The sequence below is a fragment of the Microtus pennsylvanicus genome, chromosome 19 (assembly GCF_037038515.1).
Source record: "Microtus pennsylvanicus isolate mMicPen1 chromosome 19, mMicPen1.hap1, whole genome shotgun sequence".
In the NCBI taxonomy this organism is placed as follows: domain Eukaryota; kingdom Metazoa; phylum Chordata; class Mammalia; order Rodentia; family Cricetidae; genus Microtus; species Microtus pennsylvanicus.
Genome location: NC_134597.1, coordinates 3,812,592 through 3,830,477, shown reverse-complemented (window position 1 = coordinate 3,830,477; position 17,886 = coordinate 3,812,592). Strand labels below are relative to the sequence as shown.

General features: G+C 45.0%; 1 protein-coding gene across 1 annotated transcript in view; it reads left to right on the top strand.

Moving 5' to 3' along the window:
• Slc25a13 (solute carrier family 25 member 13) overlaps nucleotides 1-11,020 on the top strand; it is a 166,978-nt gene extending 155,958 nt beyond the window's left edge. The window contains exons 16-18 of the mRNA XM_075953627.1: nucleotides 9,189-9,347; nucleotides 9,445-9,535; nucleotides 9,946-11,020. Of these exons, the coding sequence (XP_075809742.1) occupies nucleotides 9,189-9,347; nucleotides 9,445-9,535; nucleotides 9,946-10,132 (437 nt within the window). The 3' untranslated portion in view covers nucleotides 10,133-11,020. The remainder of the gene's footprint in view (nucleotides 1-9,188; nucleotides 9,348-9,444; nucleotides 9,536-9,945) is intronic.
• The last annotated feature ends 6,866 nt before the right edge of the window (nucleotides 11,021-17,886 follow it).

Genomic DNA, 17,886 nt, shown 5'->3' with positions numbered 1-17,886 from the left:
ACCAGGGGTACACACAAAAATTACTGGAAGAGAGTTGCTATTTAACTTATATTTTTTATTACAATTATTCATGCACTTTATGAAGATATATATGTTGCAGTGCACAGACAAGTGAGGGAGTCAGTTTGCTCTTACCATTGTGTGGGTCTCAGGAACCACACATGGGCTGTCAGGCGTGATGGCTTTACCTCCGAGCCATCTCACCAGCCTCACTTAACACTTTTGCTTCCTCCTTGGATGGTTTAGATGGCTTCAGTCACACTGTGTCTTCAGCATGGTTGATTGCTGTAGGGTGATGGTTGGTGGCATGGGCTGTGGGGTCAGTCTCCAAGGGTCAGATTCACATCCCCACTTAGACCCTATGACATACACAAATCACTGATTCCCTCTTGATCCATTTTTCAGATTTGATGGTAACTGTTTTAGCGTCACACAAAAAAAGTATTGTGAGGGTTAAGTGGAATAATAGACAAACATTTCAAATAGTTGCCATCATGTTAGTATTCAGAAAAGTTCAACTATAGTGATTTTATTTTGTCATTAAGCGTAGTTTTAACAGCTGGATCTTATTGTTATTTTTCATTATAATTTTTTGAGATTATAATATAATTACATTATTTCCCTTTCTTTCTCTCTTCGCCCCACAGTCTTTCCTATGTCCCCATTATGACCATTCTTTTTCAAATTCATGGTGTCTTTTTCCATAATTGTTGTTTTGTTTGTGTGTGTGTTCTAAATACATAAATACAATCTGTTTAATCTATATGTTACTTGTATGGATGTTTTTAGAGTTGACTATTTGGTATTGGAAAGCCAATTGGTGTTCTTTTCCTGGAGAAGACTATTTTTCCTGCTTTCAGCATTCCTTAGGTGCCTCTAATTATTTGGGTTTTGTTTTGTTTTAATTAAATAGGGTTGAGGTCTCAAGTTTTCCTCCTTCACGTTAGTATGACTGTTGCCATCATCCTTGTTTATGTTTAGACAGACGGTCAGGTTGGTAAGACATCTAGGAGACAGAACCTTACAGCAAACTTTCTGTTCATCTGTTTCTTACCATCTATCTGCCCTTCTTCCATGAATAATGTAAGCCTTAAATACAGGGGTTGTGTTGTAAGTCTATCAGATGAAGATTGGTTCCATGACTCTACTACATTTTCTATGATGGTCTTCATTTTTTGCAAAGAGAAGTTTCCTTGATGAGGGGTGAGAACTACACTTCTCTGTGGGTATAAGGGCAAATATTTATAATGTACTTGAGGGTTATGCTTATTTAGTAAACTGGCAGTTGTAGGTTCTCCTCCAAGATCCATGGCTTCATTAGTCATGAGTAGTTGGCTAGGTTTCTAGCCCAAGGCCTGAATTCATTTCTTGTTGACTGGGCCTTAAGTCAAATTAGAGAGGTATTGGTTACACTAAGAAATATGTGCCACTATTGCACCCTGAGGGTTATTCTGTTACGCCGGTTGTTGTGGTTCAGTGACATCATAGTTTGGTAGGACTATTGGTTACTGCTCTCATTTCAAAGCTTGCATGGTGCCTTCTGGTACCATGAAAGATGGTCATCAGGGAGGAATCTTTCAGGTTAAATCCCAGCTCTGGTCCTCTTGGTCCATGTCTGAAGCGTGTGGTATCTTCAGCAATCGAAACTTAACTTTTAGCACTAAGAGTACCCTATAATATTCTAGATGTCTCTTAGACAATACTGATGGACAACTCAAGAGGGTGTTTCATGCCTTGGTTGAGATTTTTATTAGATAGTCTATGACTCTTGGGGTGGCATCATCAGCCCAGGTGGGAAAATTTTGTTTAAACTATTTGTGAGTATGTGTGTGAATATGTTACAGGAATTGGTTTTTTGTTTGTTTGCTTTTTCGAAAGAAGGTTTCTCTTTGTAACAGCCTGTTCTAGAACTAGCTCTTGTAGACCAGGCTGGCCTCAAACTCACAGAGATCTACCTACCTCTGCCTCCCGAGTGCTGGGATTAAAGGCATGCTCCACCACCACTCCCCGGCTAGGAATTTTTTTAATAAGTAGATAGTTAATAGTATGATTCCTCATGCTTTTTTCAGATATCCTTATTATCTTACTCTCCTCCCTCCTTCTTCTTTGCCCATTTCATCCCTCTTTGAAGCGCCTATCCTCACATTGACCTGTATCCAATCCCTCTTTACTGCCCTACTTCTTATGTGCTAGGTTCTAAAGATTTGAAGTTACAAACCTTAGATGAGAGAAAGCATGTAATATTCTCTTTCTGTTTGTTTGGGGTGTGTCACTCAATATGTTCTTTTTCTACTTCAATACATTTATCTGCAGATTTGATAATATATTTTTCTTTGCAGCTAAATAGTATACCATTGTATTGGTGTTCTCTAGAGGAAAAGAACTTATAGAATGAATCTTTCTGTCTACACACACACAAACGCACACACACATATCCCATATATATATATATATATATATATATATATATATATATATATATATAATTTATTGGAATGTCATACAGGCTTCAACCCAGCTAATCAACAATGGTTGGCTATGAATAGAAAGTCCGGGACACCAGTAGGTGCTTAATCCACCAGACTGGATGTCTCATCTGGTCTTCAGTATATGTAGGAATTCCAGCTTAGTAGGCTCCAATGCCAGTGAAGGAATGTGCTAACAAGGCAGGGGAAAGCAGGCCAACAGCAAAATCTTCCTTCTTCTATGTCCTTACTTAGACTTCCAGCAGAAGGTATGACCTAGATTAAAGGTGTGCCTTGCTGCCTCAATGTCAAGGTCAAAGATGCGTGTCTTCCTGTTTCAAAGGTCAATAGAAGAAGTGGATTCAATCACTTCAAAGCAAGGCAAAAAATTTCTCACAGATGTGCCCTCCATTTCTGGATTGTAATTCATTCCAGATGCAGTCAAGTTGACAAGCAATAATAGCCATTTGCATCCATTGTGTATATGTACCACATTTTTATTATCTATTAGTCAGTTGAAGAATGCTTAGGTTGTTCCATCTTGTAACTGTTGTGAAGGGAGCAGGGAACATGGTTGAGTGAGAGTCTGTTGAATATGGTCTGGCTAGATGAGGCCTCTTGGTTCTTCCCTCCGTACACTGTTCCTATCCCCCCAAGCCTATCCCCAATCCCACATCCAATGACCCAGCCAAGTCTATGCTGCTACCAATCTCTAGACTTGGATTAGGACTCTCCTTGCCTGTTTCAACCTATGAGCCCCTTCCATGCTCCATTCAACTGCTTCACCCAGCCAGATTCTGCACATATATCTCCGCGGTCTAGCCTGGTAAGTTTACCTAATGCTTCCCTTCTCATACCACTGCTGCCCCTACATCTAGCCCTTAACTCAAGCTGGACTAGGACACGGTCCCTAACCTTAACCCTGCGCACCAACCCAGTCCCCTGTGGACTAAGACACGGTCCCTAACCTTAACCCTGCGCACCAACCAGTCCCCTGGGTCCATCTTCTCTAGGCCCAACCTAGCCTGAACATTTCCCTCTCCTGTCCCAACCTGCTCTGTCCGTATTGGACAAGAACTAACGAAAGAGGACCACATGCTCAGATCTCTTGGCCAAATAGATAAATATGAAAGATTAAGGCAGCAGCATCTCCCATCCCCAAATCTACCAGTCCCATGGAAATGTCTGCCAGTGAGACTTACCTTGATGAACTCCAGAACACAGAATCAAAACAAAAACAAAAACAACCACAAAACAATCACAAATGGTCATCGGAGAGTTCCAGGAATTTAAAGAAGACAAAGATTAACAGCTTAATAAACTTAGAGAGACTAAATAAATAATAAATAAGACAATAAATAAACAAATAAATATTGCCCGAGTGATGCCCCCCCCCAAAAAAACACAAACAGAAGACTCTTGGAAATGATAAATACAATTCAGGATTTTAAAATAGAATTCAGTAAAAAGATGGAATCATATAGTTCTTAATCAGAGATATTTACAACTGTCCAAATAAAGTGATTTTATCAAAACAAAGCCGATCTTTAGGCTTAAAGTTTGTTTTTTTTTTGGGGGGGGGGGGTTGGATCTGTCTTATTGGAGAAATGGATTCCTGGAACTGAGTTTGCTGGTACGAAGTATGATTGTTTTTAGCATGAAAGCACACTAGTCTTGAAATTCTGGAGGCATCAGCACCTTGGGCTGGCGTTTCAGCCCCGCTTCCATCCTGTTATCTGAGCACTTAGCTGGTGGCCTACTTAGGCTGCTATTACTGTGCTGAGACACCATGACCAAAAGCCACTCGGGGAGGAAACGGTCCATTTGCTTACACTTCCACATCACTGTTCATCACTGAAGGAAGTCCAGACAGGAACTCAAACGGGGCAAGAACCTGGTGGCAGGAGCTGATGCAGAGGCCATGGAGGAGTGTTGCTTACTGACCTACTCCCCAGAGCGTGCTCAGCTTGCTTTGTTATAAAGCCCAGGACCTCCAACTCAGGCGTGGCCCTACCCACAATGGTCTGGGCCCTCCCCCATTAGTTACTAATAGGTTTGCCTATGCCCAATCTTATGGAGGCGTTTTCTCAGTTGAGGTTCCCTCCTCTCAGAGTACTATAGTTTGTGTCAAGTTGACATAAAACTAGCCACACCTGATATTCCTTTATTGCTACTCCAGAGCTTCTCGGCTTTAAACAAGCACTTAATGTTTCTTTTTCGGTGTGGATCAGAAGAAGTTTTTTGGGTGCTTGTGGCTCAAGGTATGTTATTCAATCCTAAGAGGGGAGTGGTTGGTTATACAGAAGATTTGATAATGGAATAATTCAGTTCTTTGAGCCTTGAGAATAAAAATAACGGAGACACATGTGGTGAAGTGTACATACTGATCCAGCTTCCTTCCAGAACACCTTAAACTGCGAGAAATACACCGTGAAAGCAGCAACCGCACTCAGTACTCAGGAAGCAACCAGACTGAGTCAAAGCACTGGCAGGATAACGGAAAAGCCAAAGTGGACATTCTTGACCTCTTAGTGAGCAGTAGGTGCCTTGGGTATTCTAAAAGAAGTAAGGTAGCCAGCTTAGCCGCTCCCCATGTCATCTAGAGCTTCATGCAAAATCTGTCCGTAAGTTCAAACCTAGAAGTGTAGTGAAGAAAGGGAGCCCTCGGCCCGGAAAGAGCATGTGTTGAACTGATGGAAAGCAGGGCCTGGCATGAGCTCATGCCGAACCTCAGCCACAGGTGCAGCAGAACATAAATTCACAGCTCCTTCCAGCAGAGTAGGGGATAAATTCTTCTCGCTGCACCCTTCAGCTTTCTACCTATCTGGGAAAGGTTCAGCCCTGCCAGCCTACCTTAGCACCTTCAACATGAATAATCTCCAATCCAAAATGGAGAGAGGTGGGGGAAGCAGGTCTGGAGTGTGACAGGTGCCACCCACGGCCAAAAGAGTGGCTGCTCAGGCCACAATTTCACTTTGAGTATCAGCAGACAGCCGGGCATCCTCAGACAGGAAGGGGCAGCAAGGAAAGCGAACTGAAAAATTACAGAGAGAACGGTAATTTAGGGACCAGAGGGGAACTTGCAAGAGCTGTAATTAGGAAGCCAGAAGGGATTCTTTGTGTCTTACTTTTTATTCTTAAATAAAAGTAAGTATACAGGAAGTCGTGAAAACAATATAGTCATCTTTCACTCTTCCTAGGAACCTTGCATCTTCCATAACTATCATACAAGGTCACAATCAGGAAATTGACCTGTCGTAACACATGTAAAGTTCTGTGGCATTTTAAATTTCTGTGTTTATTTGAGGTGTTGAGGATGGACTCGAGGTCTAATACATTGATTACGTGATTGATTAATTTGAGACAGTTTCTCATTAGGACAACCAAGGCTGGCCTTGCACTCAGTTTGTAACCAGAATTGTTGACCTTGAATGGTATTGTTTCTTAATTAATGAAACGATTGTCAATAAAGATCTATATGGTTCTGTTTGATAAAATCAGATCTGACTAAAGAAAACCAAGCCTCATGAGGTCTGCTCACCTATGACCCCAACACTCATGAAGATAACGCAGGAAAATTAAGAGTTTGAGGACAGCTTGGGTGCTTGAGAAAAGAATAAGGAAAAGGAGAAAAAGTTAGACATTTGGGAAATAAAGACACAGCAGGGACAGCGCTCTAGAATGTGGCACAAAGCTACAGAGGTGGGAATACGAGCGTTGAAGAGACACGTAGGTCTACTGTCTTTTCAAAAGAGTTCCCTGGATATCAGGGTCCGGAGAGGACAGCCAACAAGTGTGTCAGAGAAGCTGGGTTTCTCATCTGCGGCCCACTTCCTGCCATTTCTACCTGCCAGTTGTCCGGGAGATGAGGGTTGCAACCACAGTGATATCCCCAGGCTTAGCAGCACCCCGGAAGAAGACGGAGCCCGTGTCTGTCTACTCTTCTTGTAAGGCTCCCTTCTCTGCAGCCAAAGGAGGAGACAGCATGGGAAACTCGAAGCATCGACAGAAAAGTCATAGCTCTAAATCACTCAAAATTGTCGCTGACTCAGGCGTTTGTGTTTATTATGCAAGAGAGCTGTAGGGAGACACGTGAGGGAAAGAAAAGGCCAGGAGCAAAGTGAGCTACCATCCTTGACCTGCTGGAAGAAGGTGTGTGTTAGAGGCACACCCGTGTGATAGATATTTGTGTGCCATGGCTACGTCATGTTTTTAAAGAAGTAACAGGAAGGGGAGGAGCTAGAAAACATACACAGGACATGAGGAATGAGTCCAGGAGCCATCGTCAATGAAATGGATTCAGTGTTCTAAGTGAAAACAAACACTTTCATTCGGCTTTCATCTTCAGTGTGACAGTATCACCCAACCTTTGGGCATCACCAGTGTTACATCCTTTCTCTATCTCAGCTTAGAAGTATAGCCAGAACTTTAGATTCTCTCCTTCTTAATGAGGAACTGTATCACATCGCCATCAGTAGCCAACCTAGTAGCTTGATCAATCATGTAGATAGAAGCCAAGAGGTGAATTTGGAACCTGTGGACCTTGAGCTAAAAGAAACCTGTGCTAACCTTTTAAGCCTTAAATGGAAAAGCACAAACTTATTAATGTTAATACTTAACAAAAATTAGTATCTCTGGCCCCAAAGCTGTCTGGATTCACCAAGTCGCCATTTCTTTTTGCTATCAGTGATCTTCTGCCATTTCTGGTTCCATGGAAACCCCACAGTTGTTCTTATTAGCTACTGAGCACTGGGTATCATTTTTGTTGCTAGGGTGGTGCATGGTCCAGGGCCATGCACGTGTGAGTCTTATCAATAAAGAACCAAGCAGGCTGACTGTATTCTTCCTGTGGAGGACACAGATGGTATTCTTCTACCTTCTTCTCTCCTGTTACACCCAGACCATTTCACCCATTTGGCTTCAGACGTTGGAAAGCAGAGAATGACCGGGCAAATTGACTTGGAGTCTTTGTCCACTCAGCTATCTGGTGACTAAGCCCTTTGCAGGATCTGTTGCTGGCCTCGCTAAGTTTTAGAGCAGCGGAACCCAGTTTTCCAGGGTTACTGTCAACCTTAGAAGTCTCTACAGGGATGTCCGTAGTGGCTCCTAGACTGTAGACATCATCCTTTAGGGGCTGTGGGGCTACAGGTAGATATGGCTGGGCTTGTGTTTGGGTTGTAGGATTTCTGCACCCCGCCCCCACCGCCACCACCCACCCACACCCTAATCTGCTTTGCCAGACAACTTACTAAGTAGTTTCTGTGTTTCTTTTAGCATTTTCGTTCAGGCATCTTTATTCTAATCAGATCCATTCTTCCCACTCTCCTCCTCTCCGGTCCTTCTCTCATGGTCAGGAAACGTTTGTGATAAAGAGTGTTCCCCCCATTATCGCCTGCGTCTTTCTCAGCCCCAGCTGATCATACCTGCAATGTGGTTAGAAGGATTTTGTTCCATGTTTAGAGGAGACGCCTCTTTCTAAACCAGGAAGCAAAGCGAAATGACTGGTACTGTGAACACAGCGGGTTTCTAAGCATTTTTTTGTGTTTCCTTTCATCATGTCAGAGGGTAAATTCCTGGCTCAAAATGACAGGAATCCCTCCTCCAAGCTCATAGGAAGCCCAGTGCGACTCTTCAATGAGCACTGGGTAGAAAGTGAAGTGAACTTTTCACATGGAAAGCTGCAGAGCGCTTTGTAACAGGCTGTTTCTAGGAACTGATGGTATCGGAGTTGAGGAAGAGGCCGGGCTTTTCTCGTGGTCTGGGAGCATGGAGGCCACAGTTACACGCCCCTCGTGCTTGCTCGCACTGTGACTTTAAAGCTGACTGCCGAAGGGCCAGATGGAGTTCTAAGCCAGACCATGTTGGTTTGGACAGAAATTCTTACAGAATTATTAAGCCTTAAAAAAAGCAAAGGAGATTTATGCATCTGCATCTGACCAGGTTGGTTTGGAATAGGTTCATAATGGAAAAGTAATAAAACCGTAAGAGACAGTATTTTCTGAACAGTCTCCCTTTTCAAAACTCCAAACATGGGTTGCCCCATTTTTGGATAAAAACAACTGTAGAAAATTTTCCCGTTGGTAATTTTGGGAGGGATTCTGTTGTTGTTTTCCTTCCTCATTGACTATTAGCCTGCCTAAGTTGGAAGCCTTGTGTTAAAACGTTCTAGCTGTGTGAGTTTTGTGAGGAGGAAGGAGCGGTGGGAGCGTCCCACGCAGGCTCACACTGTTTGCTTTGCTATCGTTACAGCCTTGGGTAAGAGAGGTTAGGGTTTTGGAGTGCAGGGTGGCTGGATGTGTGAGAGAAGGCAGCCTCCTGTGACTGCCAACCGCCAGGAAACCGTGAAGAGGAAACATATAATAAGCCTCACCTCTGAAAAATCAGACCCAATAACTTTGCGAGGTTCTGATTTCAACAGGAAAGCAAAAAAAATTTTTTTTTTTTTGAAAACCACTTTCTCTGTTTGTTCTCAACCACTTGAAATGGTGTTACGGATAAATAATTACTTGAAAATATTTATGTATTTAAGAATAGAAATAAGAAATGAAGATTGGAGGGGGTGGTGGACACTCGCAGACAGGTCTGTCATGTTGTGCTTTCCAGAGGACAGCAAAATGGGCATTTCATTGCATTGGCTTCTTAGCTTTCTTTCCTTTCCACGGCCAGCCATTCAGAGCACCGTTATTTTTATATAGTGAGGATGGTATTGTGTCTCGCCTACAGGTATGCCTGCAGCATCTCTAGTGACCCCTGCTGATGTTATCAAGACTAGATTACAGGTGGCTGCCCGAGCTGGCCAGACCACTTACAGCGGTGTGACCGACTGCTTCCGAAAGATACTGCGGGAAGAAGGCCCAAAAGCTCTGTGGAAGGGAGCTGCTGGTATGGAAGGCGTTGGTTCTTAGCTAACCCTTTGGCATCGGGGACATTTTTGTAAATGATCTAATGGTATCTGTATTTCTTTCCATCTCTGCTGTAGCTCGTGTCTTCCGGTCCTCGCCACAGTTTGGTGTCACCTTGCTGACGTATGAGTTGCTACAGCGATGGTTCTACGTGGATTTTGGAGGAGTGTGAGTGTCCTGGTGAACATACAGCTAAATTTCTGCACCCTCTGATACTAATTCTGATTGAGAAAAGCCCACGAGGCTGTCTGCCTCCTGCGACAATGTCCGCAAGGTCTTGTCAAAGGGAGCCCTCAGCTGACTAGAGTCCAGTCTTTGCTCTATGCTGCATGGTTTTATTGGTTTCTCCTGGAATTTTCTGTTGTTGTTGTTTTCAAGACAGGGGTCTCTGTAGCTTTCGAGCCTGTCCTGGAACTAGCTCTTGTAGACAAGGCTGTTCTTGAACTCACAGAGATCTGCCTATCTCTGCCTCCCAAGTGCTGGGATTAAAGGTGTGCCCCACCACCACCACCACCACCTGGCTTCTACTGGGATTTTTTTTTAAACACTCAGTTGATACCACTTTCCTTTCTTCATAGGAAGCCCATGGGATCCGAACCAGTTCCTAAATCCCGGATCACTCTGCCTGCTCCCAATCCTGACCACGTAGGGGGCTATAAACTGGCAGTTGCAACATTTGCAGGGATTGAAAACAGGTTTGGACTTTACCTACCTCTCTTCAAGCCTTCAGCATCTACCTCAAATGTGACTGCTGGGGGCCCGTAGGCGGACTGACCTGGATGTGGCTGTTGAACGGTTGGAACTGCAGGGAGCCCCATCTCAGATTGAAGCGTGGCTTCGCCCCTTCCGCATCTGTCTCATTTAAATTCAGGTCAAGGCTTTTTATATTAAATGCAATCATTCATTTTCTGGATGTTTTTGTACCAAGATCATGTGGAATTATTCCTAATTATTCTTTGGCCCTCTGCCCACAAACCTATGTTTGTATCTTTTATACACTGGGATTTGGGCACCACTAACTTGATCTGGAGTATGTCTGAAGGGAAATTAGGGATGTCTCCTACCTGAATCATGGTCTCACAGAGTCTACTGAAAGGCAACCATGGTTCCTAAAGCGAAGAGTTCTGAGGATGTTTAAAGAAGTAGAAGGCTGGGAATATATTTATAAAAATGAAAAACACTGTAAGAAAAAAAAACAAATATCTAGCCTGGACTCAAATTTTAAACATGCACAAATTTGGCCTCTGGATTGTATTATGAAGGTTTTATGTGAAACATGTTTTTTCATAATGAAAGCCACATTGAGGATGTTTAGTAATCATATTCTCTTACTCGTACCAAGTCTACTAGGGAAAAGTTTTGAATGTTAAGGAAGTGCTTTTGGCATTCTTATTGTAGAGACAGAAGAAGCTGAGACACAGTTCTGCTCCTGAGAGTGTTGATTTGGGGTAAATGCTTACATGATGAACACATGCTGATTCCTGCCAATTTTAACAGACACTGAGAATAATGCCACCCCCTCGCGCTGGGGCGAGCCTGCTCCCGGCTCTATAGTAGGCACCCATTCACCTTTAAAATCACTTTATCTTGATCATGTCAGACAAATATACTCTATGTGTTTGTGAAGGGGGAAATAAACTATTTTTAAAGCTACTGGTTGCTTGCTCTTGTCTATTTCCATGAGGAATGACGAACATGTTTATCATCAGTGGATTCTTCTTCATGCCGTGTTTGGGGATATCTTGCTCCTACTGAGCTCATGTGCATGGTTTAGGATGAGTAGGAAGGGAAAGAACTCCTGAAGAATATCTCACCCTGGTCACCTGTAATACTTAAGACAGTTTGTGTGTTAGGAAAGCACGTGCTCGTTTGGCTGTGTTTAGATATGAATGCACATGTGTGCACATATGTATGGAAACCAGAGTTCAGCATGGATGTTTTCCTCACTCGCTCTCCATCTTCATTCCCGAGAGAGGGCCTTTCATGGAATTAGAGCTCAACAATTTGGCTCCCTAACTGGCTGGTGAGCTCTAGGGATCCACGTGTCCCCATACCCACAACCAGGAGGGGACCTGTTCTTGGTGACATGGGAGTGGCCTCCAGTCCCGGGTTTGTACATGACTGCTGGGTGCAAACGTGGTCCCAATGCTTGCACAGCCGCAGTTGACTGGCAGGACCATCCCCCAGCTCTGCTTGCTACAGCTTCTTACCATGACGATTAAAAGAATGCAAAGCTTCAGCGGAAGTTGGACATAAGAACTAGTCTGAAATGATATTTGTAATTTACTACCGGGTTGTATCAGAACCATATTTTGCTGTATCTTACCCTTGCTAATCTTTTCCTCATGGTGATGTTGGAAGAAGTTAGTCTTAAAAAGGGTTTGTGGTTATGCTCAACAACAGTCATTTCCCCAAAATGATACTGATTGATCTACTCAGGTGTGCATAGATGTTCTCAGACTCAAGATTCCCAGCCCTGCTCCTTTAGGTCGACACACAGAGTTGTCTTCACGTTGGAAAGAGTCAACACACCCATAAGATGTTCATTTGCACATCTATTATAGGTATGGCCTTTACCAGAAATAGGACATGTGTGCACATGACTCCTTCCTCTGACATAACAGAGTCGTGCTTTCCAGTACATGATATGATACCGCATATGGCCCTCAGAGACCAGTGCCCGTGTGAGGGTGGCATAAAACTCGGGGCTCCGGCTTTGGTCTTGGGGTGTAGAGGAAAGCCTCTGAGTTCTGAGTTCTTACATTCCCTTTCGACACTTACTGGAAATTTTATAGAAGATCAGATTCTCGTGGAAAAAAAAAAACCACTGACCCAGACCTCATAAAAAGTACACAGTCCACCCATTTCTTTACGAGCTGTGGGGTTTGATGGGACAGCGCCCTGGCTTTGCTTATGCTTCTGTGAGGCTGAGGGGAATTCTGCACACAGTGAATAAGAAGAAGTCGGTGTTGATAGGACCACGTTGTCCGTGTTTCTTTGAAATCCTTGGCTTTTTCTGTTCGGGGGGCAGTGACTTGAGCGTCTTTGAAGGAGGCCTACTTTCCATGACTCCTGCTCTGTGGGTGGCATGCCTGTGACAGGCCTAGAATTGGATGCAATCACCATGTGGGGGAAAACCACGTGAAATTTGTTCTGGGTTTTTCTTCTCCCCAAAGTGACAGCCCAACATGTCTGGGGCGGCGTGGCTGCTGTCATTGCTGCATTCAGTCCCGTGTCGCCGCCCCCCTCCCCAAGGCTGAGGCACCGTAGGCATCTCGTGCCTACCCAAGGGAACCAGCCTCCCCTAGTGTAGAGCCTGGAGCCTTCCAGCTCTGCTCTCGCCCCAGCTCACGATGACTTGGGAGGTGGGAGACAGGCCTGATTTTCGAGCTGCCTTTTTAATTTGTTTCCAAGGAGAGGAAAAAATGTGAAGCTGACCACAAAGTGAACACACTGATTTCTTGGTTTCCAGTCGTGGTTGCGTTTCTTGAAGCTGGGTGGCGCGCTGTCGCCAAGCCCTTGCTGCGTCTCCTAACCCACAACCATTTGCCGAGCTCCCTGGGGTCGCCTTCAGCCCAGCAGCCAGGGTCGCACAGGGAAAGTAAGAATTCTGGCCAGAAAAGAGTCATTTAAATGCTTATTGCATTTCAAGCTTCAGGTTTTACTTAGCTAAAATATTTAGCATTGCTGGAAAACAATGTTTAAATCTTGGTGCTTATATGTTATTTAATGGCGTGGCCTGTGTAAACCTTGGGATGCTTACGTTTTGACAGTCTTCTGGAAATGTTTAGCAGCGCATAACTCGGTGAGCAGGGAATAAAAACAGGAGACAAATTGTGCTTGAAACTGTTTGTCACCTCCTCAGACTGTGGATTCGGAGCGTTCAGCGTGTCGGAGAACTTCAGGTGCAGGGATGGGGGGCACGTCATGATAACATCTGATGAATCTGTTTTGGAGCCCAGTTTATCTGCCCTTCCAAACTAGCCTTCCCTCCAAGCCATCGTGCGCCCCTGACCACAGAAGCCAGCCTTGCCGGGATGAATTTGTACTCTTGCCACTGAGCAAAGTCCCATTTTTCAATCCTGGGTAATCAAATGCTTTCAGGATGTGGATTTTTCCACAGTTTTCTAAAACATTCTTTCCACAAGCGTCTTCCACAAAGGGGTGTATGCCTTTTGTTTTACCTTTGGGTTGGGGGTGGGCGTCAGTCTTCTCCCGTGGGTCAGCCTTTCGTATTAGAAAGACAAGATGTGCTCACAGAATTGCCTGCTTCTTCTTACTGTCTCAGACTCCAGTGCCCTCGCTTGTGTGGCTTCTGTGAGGGAGAGACTGTTCTGAACCGTGCTGCCCTTCTGAAGTCACCAGCTTGAAGTATGCATGGATGAACAGTCGGATGGATGGATTTTTGATAATCGTATTTTCTGCCACTCTGTCTCTATTGTTGTTACTGGTTTTCGTGGTACAGAAGAATCAAAAACCCTAGGGCCTCAGACAAAATGTGCTATTACAGAGCTGCCTCTCCAGCCCTTTTTGCATTTCTGTTTTGAATAAGGTCGCTCCCAAGTTGCCTTAGCAGGCCCGGACCTCTCGATCTGTTGTCAGATCAGCTACCCAAATAACCGGAATACAAGCTTGTGGCATCAGGCTGGGGACACAGACCCTAGGCTAGTGCCGTCAGGCTGGGGACACAGGCCATAGGCTAGTGCCATCAGGCTGGGGACACAGGCCATAGGCTAGTGCCATCAGGCTAGGGAAACAGACCATGGGCTAGTGCCATCAGGCTGGGGACACAGGCCATGGGCTAGTGCCATCAGGCTGGGGACACAGACCATAGGCTAGTGCCATCAGGCTGGGGACACAGGCCATAGGCTAGTGCCATCAGGCTGGGGACACAGGCCATAGGCTAGTGCCATCAGGCTAGGGAAACAGACCATGGGCTAGTGCCATCAGGCTGGGGACACAGACCATAGGCTAGTGCCATCAGGCTGGGGACACAGACCATAGGCTAGTGCCGTCAGGCTGGGGACACAGACCCTGGGCTAGTGCCATCAGGCTGGGGACACAGGCTTGTCCCAACAGACTGAGAACACAGACCCTAGGCTAGTGCCATCAGGCTGGGGTCACAGGCCTTAGGCTAGTACATCAGGCGGGGGACACAGGCTTGTCCCGACAGACTGAGGACACAGGCCATAGGCTAGTACATCAGGCGGGGGACACAGGCTTGTCCCAACAGGCTGACTCCCACTCTGTCCTGTAAAGACTGCTGCTAGAGTTTAAACCAGAAATTGTTAGACAAACCTCTCCGCCGACGCAAATAATTCCAATCAGACCAAATTAGACCAAATAAAAGATGCCCATGTTTAATGCAGCGCTCCAGGGTGGCCCTGGAAGGCATGGCGAGGGGGAAGAGAGAGAAGGGGAGACCACATGAAACCTAGAGACCACGTGTGCATTCTCTGGGAGGCAGTTTAAGTAGCCTGTGGGAGTGGTCTTGATCTTCCCTGGGGAGGGGTTACTGTTTGGGGGGCTTTCTCCGAGGTGGAGTGTGGATTAAGACAACTCCCAGGGGAGGGAGTTTGAAATGGAGTTCCCGCCCAGTATTCTAAAGATGGGCGCCAGGGGCTGGGATGAGGCCCCCAACTATAATATTCCAGACTCTTTGTATAAAGGGGTGTTAGGGAGCTGGGGTGATGCTTTCTACTAAACAGAAACGAAGACCAGCTGACACATTCCTGTGTATCAAATACTTTCTTTAGAAATTATAAGCCGATTTTATCAAATCAACCTAGCTATAATTTTAATTATTGGTAATTGGTTGCTGTAAGTGGGAAGTATCACATACATTCAAAGGTGAGTGTAAATTCCTTGGGCACTGTGAAAACTAAACTGTTGTTTCAAAAGTCCTCTCCCCTGCGGTGAATGTCACCTTGGCCTTGAGATGGGCTGTGATTTGTATTTCTGATCAGTGAATATGTATTTGGAGCTCGCTCTCTGTTTCTCCAGTTTTTTGGAGGCTGCGGAAATCAGAGAGTTGTTTTCAGCTAATGCATTAATTGGCTGAGAAGGGACCAAAGGGAACGCTGATTTCATCTGCTGGGGACCTAACAAAACAGGTGCTTGCCTTGAGAAGCTGGGCTGTTAAAGGGATTTTGCCTAAGGCAGAACCTTCCCCTTGAATACTCTGTTTCTCCAGTTTTTTGGAGGCTGCGGAAATCAGAGAGTTGTTTTCAGCTAATGCATTAATTGGCTGAGAAGGGACCAAAGGGAACGCTGATTTCATCTGCTGGGGACCTAACAAAACAGGTGCTTGCCTTGAGAAGCTGGGCTGTTAAAGGGATTTTGCCTAAGGCAGAACCTTCCCCTTGAATAACTCTTGGAGGAAAACTAGGAAGACACAGGGACTGTGCCATCTGCAGCTGGCTTCTGGGCACAGATACTCCTCCCTTTGCCCTGCACTGGCCACCAAGGCTCCGCTGCCTGGTTGCTTCGGCGGATTGCTTCAAGGGTGATTCGTTTTTGCAGTGTAGCAGTTACGAAGGTGATTTTAAAGTTGACCTAAATGCTTAAAACAGACTTGTACAATAAGGTGGAGAGAAGCAAGTGCAGAGTAAAAAAAGCCACCGAAAGCATATACCCTTCACTCTGCCCTAAGTTGCCGACATCAGCTCTTGCTGTGGCTTCCCAAGCACAGCTCTCAGGGGACAGAGTTTTCTGGTTTGTAAAGACTCATTAAACAGGAGCTGTCACATGCCTGACATTGCCTTATTAAGCCTTCCCTGGTCAAAGAAGTAGTATCCTTTTCTCCATGTTAAAAATGCGGAGGCCAAGACATTCAATAAGTTTCTGGCCCACAGTGCTCAGGCTCCGTAGTGTTGGGTCTCGGCTGTGACTCTGGTTTCCTGGCAGCCTGCCCTCCTCTAGGAAGGTTTCATAGTAAAACTCAGGCAGAGAGTTCTTAGGACAGCGCACCCAGATTTCCTGTGCTCAGTTCTCACTGGTGGACACACCGTGACTGCCTTAGAGTAAGGAAGAAGCACGGTCTCCAGTCATTCACCTTACCGAGCACATTTGCTACCTTAGAGAATTCCGGTGCTTAGGACCAGGAGAATCCTGAACCAGCCTTCTGAGGTTCCTCTTAAACCAGTTTACGGCCTATTAAAGTCAGTAAAGAGGATTGAGGTAAACTTGAAGCATTTGTCCTCCGGGAGTGAAGTTGGAAGGTAATGTGGAAAAAGCAGAAGTAAGTTTACAAACTGCTACAGCGCAACGTGGTATTAAGCCAGCGGAATTGGACCATCTTCAAAATCTCTAATTAGAAAATGCCATTCTCTGATAAGGGATGGAAATAATGGAAAACCAAGTTAAACGTAAATACCTATGGATACTTGGCCTCATAAAAGTTAATACCTTTGAACACGTGTCTGGAGAGAAGAAAGGGCATTTACAGAGCGCGGGGGTTGCTGGAATGACTTTGGTCATGAGATGCCCATCACCACCAATGAGCGGAAGTCATATCCTCAACAGGTTTCCTACTACCGCCAAAATGAAAGGAGACATCTACCATCTCTCTTGTCTCCTCCATTCTTACATAGATGTGAGCAACTACACCAAAAATTTGCACCATTTCCTTGTTAGGCAAAATAAATAAATAACATTAAAATGCCATAATTTCACTCCTTCAGAGTGAGGTGGGTTCAGACTGAAGCAGGATTTTGCCACTTAAGTTTTACATGATGTGATATCTGCTATTAATCTGAGAACCTATGTCTCCTACTAGTTGATGGCTCCATCTAAGTTTGCTTCTTTAAACATATGTTTATGTGTATGAGTGTTTTACCTCTTCACCCCACCTCCTGTGTGGCTATGTGTGTACCATATGCATTCCTAGTGCCCTCAGAAGCTGGAAGAGGGCATCAGATACCCTTCAACAGGAGTTACGAGCCATCAGCCACCATGTGGGTGCTGGGCATCAAACTCAGGTCCTCTGCAAGGGCAGTCAGTGCTCTAAACCATGGAGTCATCTCTCCAGGCTTTAGGAGCTTGCTTTTTATGACAAGGCTTGCCATCTGGGCTAGCTGCAGTGTTCTATACTAGGCTGATACTCTGCTTTTATAAAATCAGAAAGAGGGGAGGAGGAAGAGGGAAGGTGGAGCCAGACTTTACAGAGTTTTGATGCCATGGTGGTCCATCTTCTCCTGCTCAGTCCAGGGCTCTGTCCTGCCCCACTGAGCCTGAGTGCCTCAGTCTTCCAAACTGAAGAGACAGGTTGAGCTTCACCTGCAGCTTCAAGCTGCCCTTTACCCACTTTGGAAGGCTGTGATCTTTCCCATTTGTTTTCAGTTTGCCTGTGAGAGTGGACGCCAGAAGCCATCATTCCATGTCTTTGAAGCTAAGGCTAGCATTCTTTTCAGTCAATTTAGGACGGGTCTTAATAACTGCATGTTCTAATCCTCTCCATATACATAGCTGGCTACTTTATGATAATGACATTTGACATCAATATGACCTCGTTTGATAGC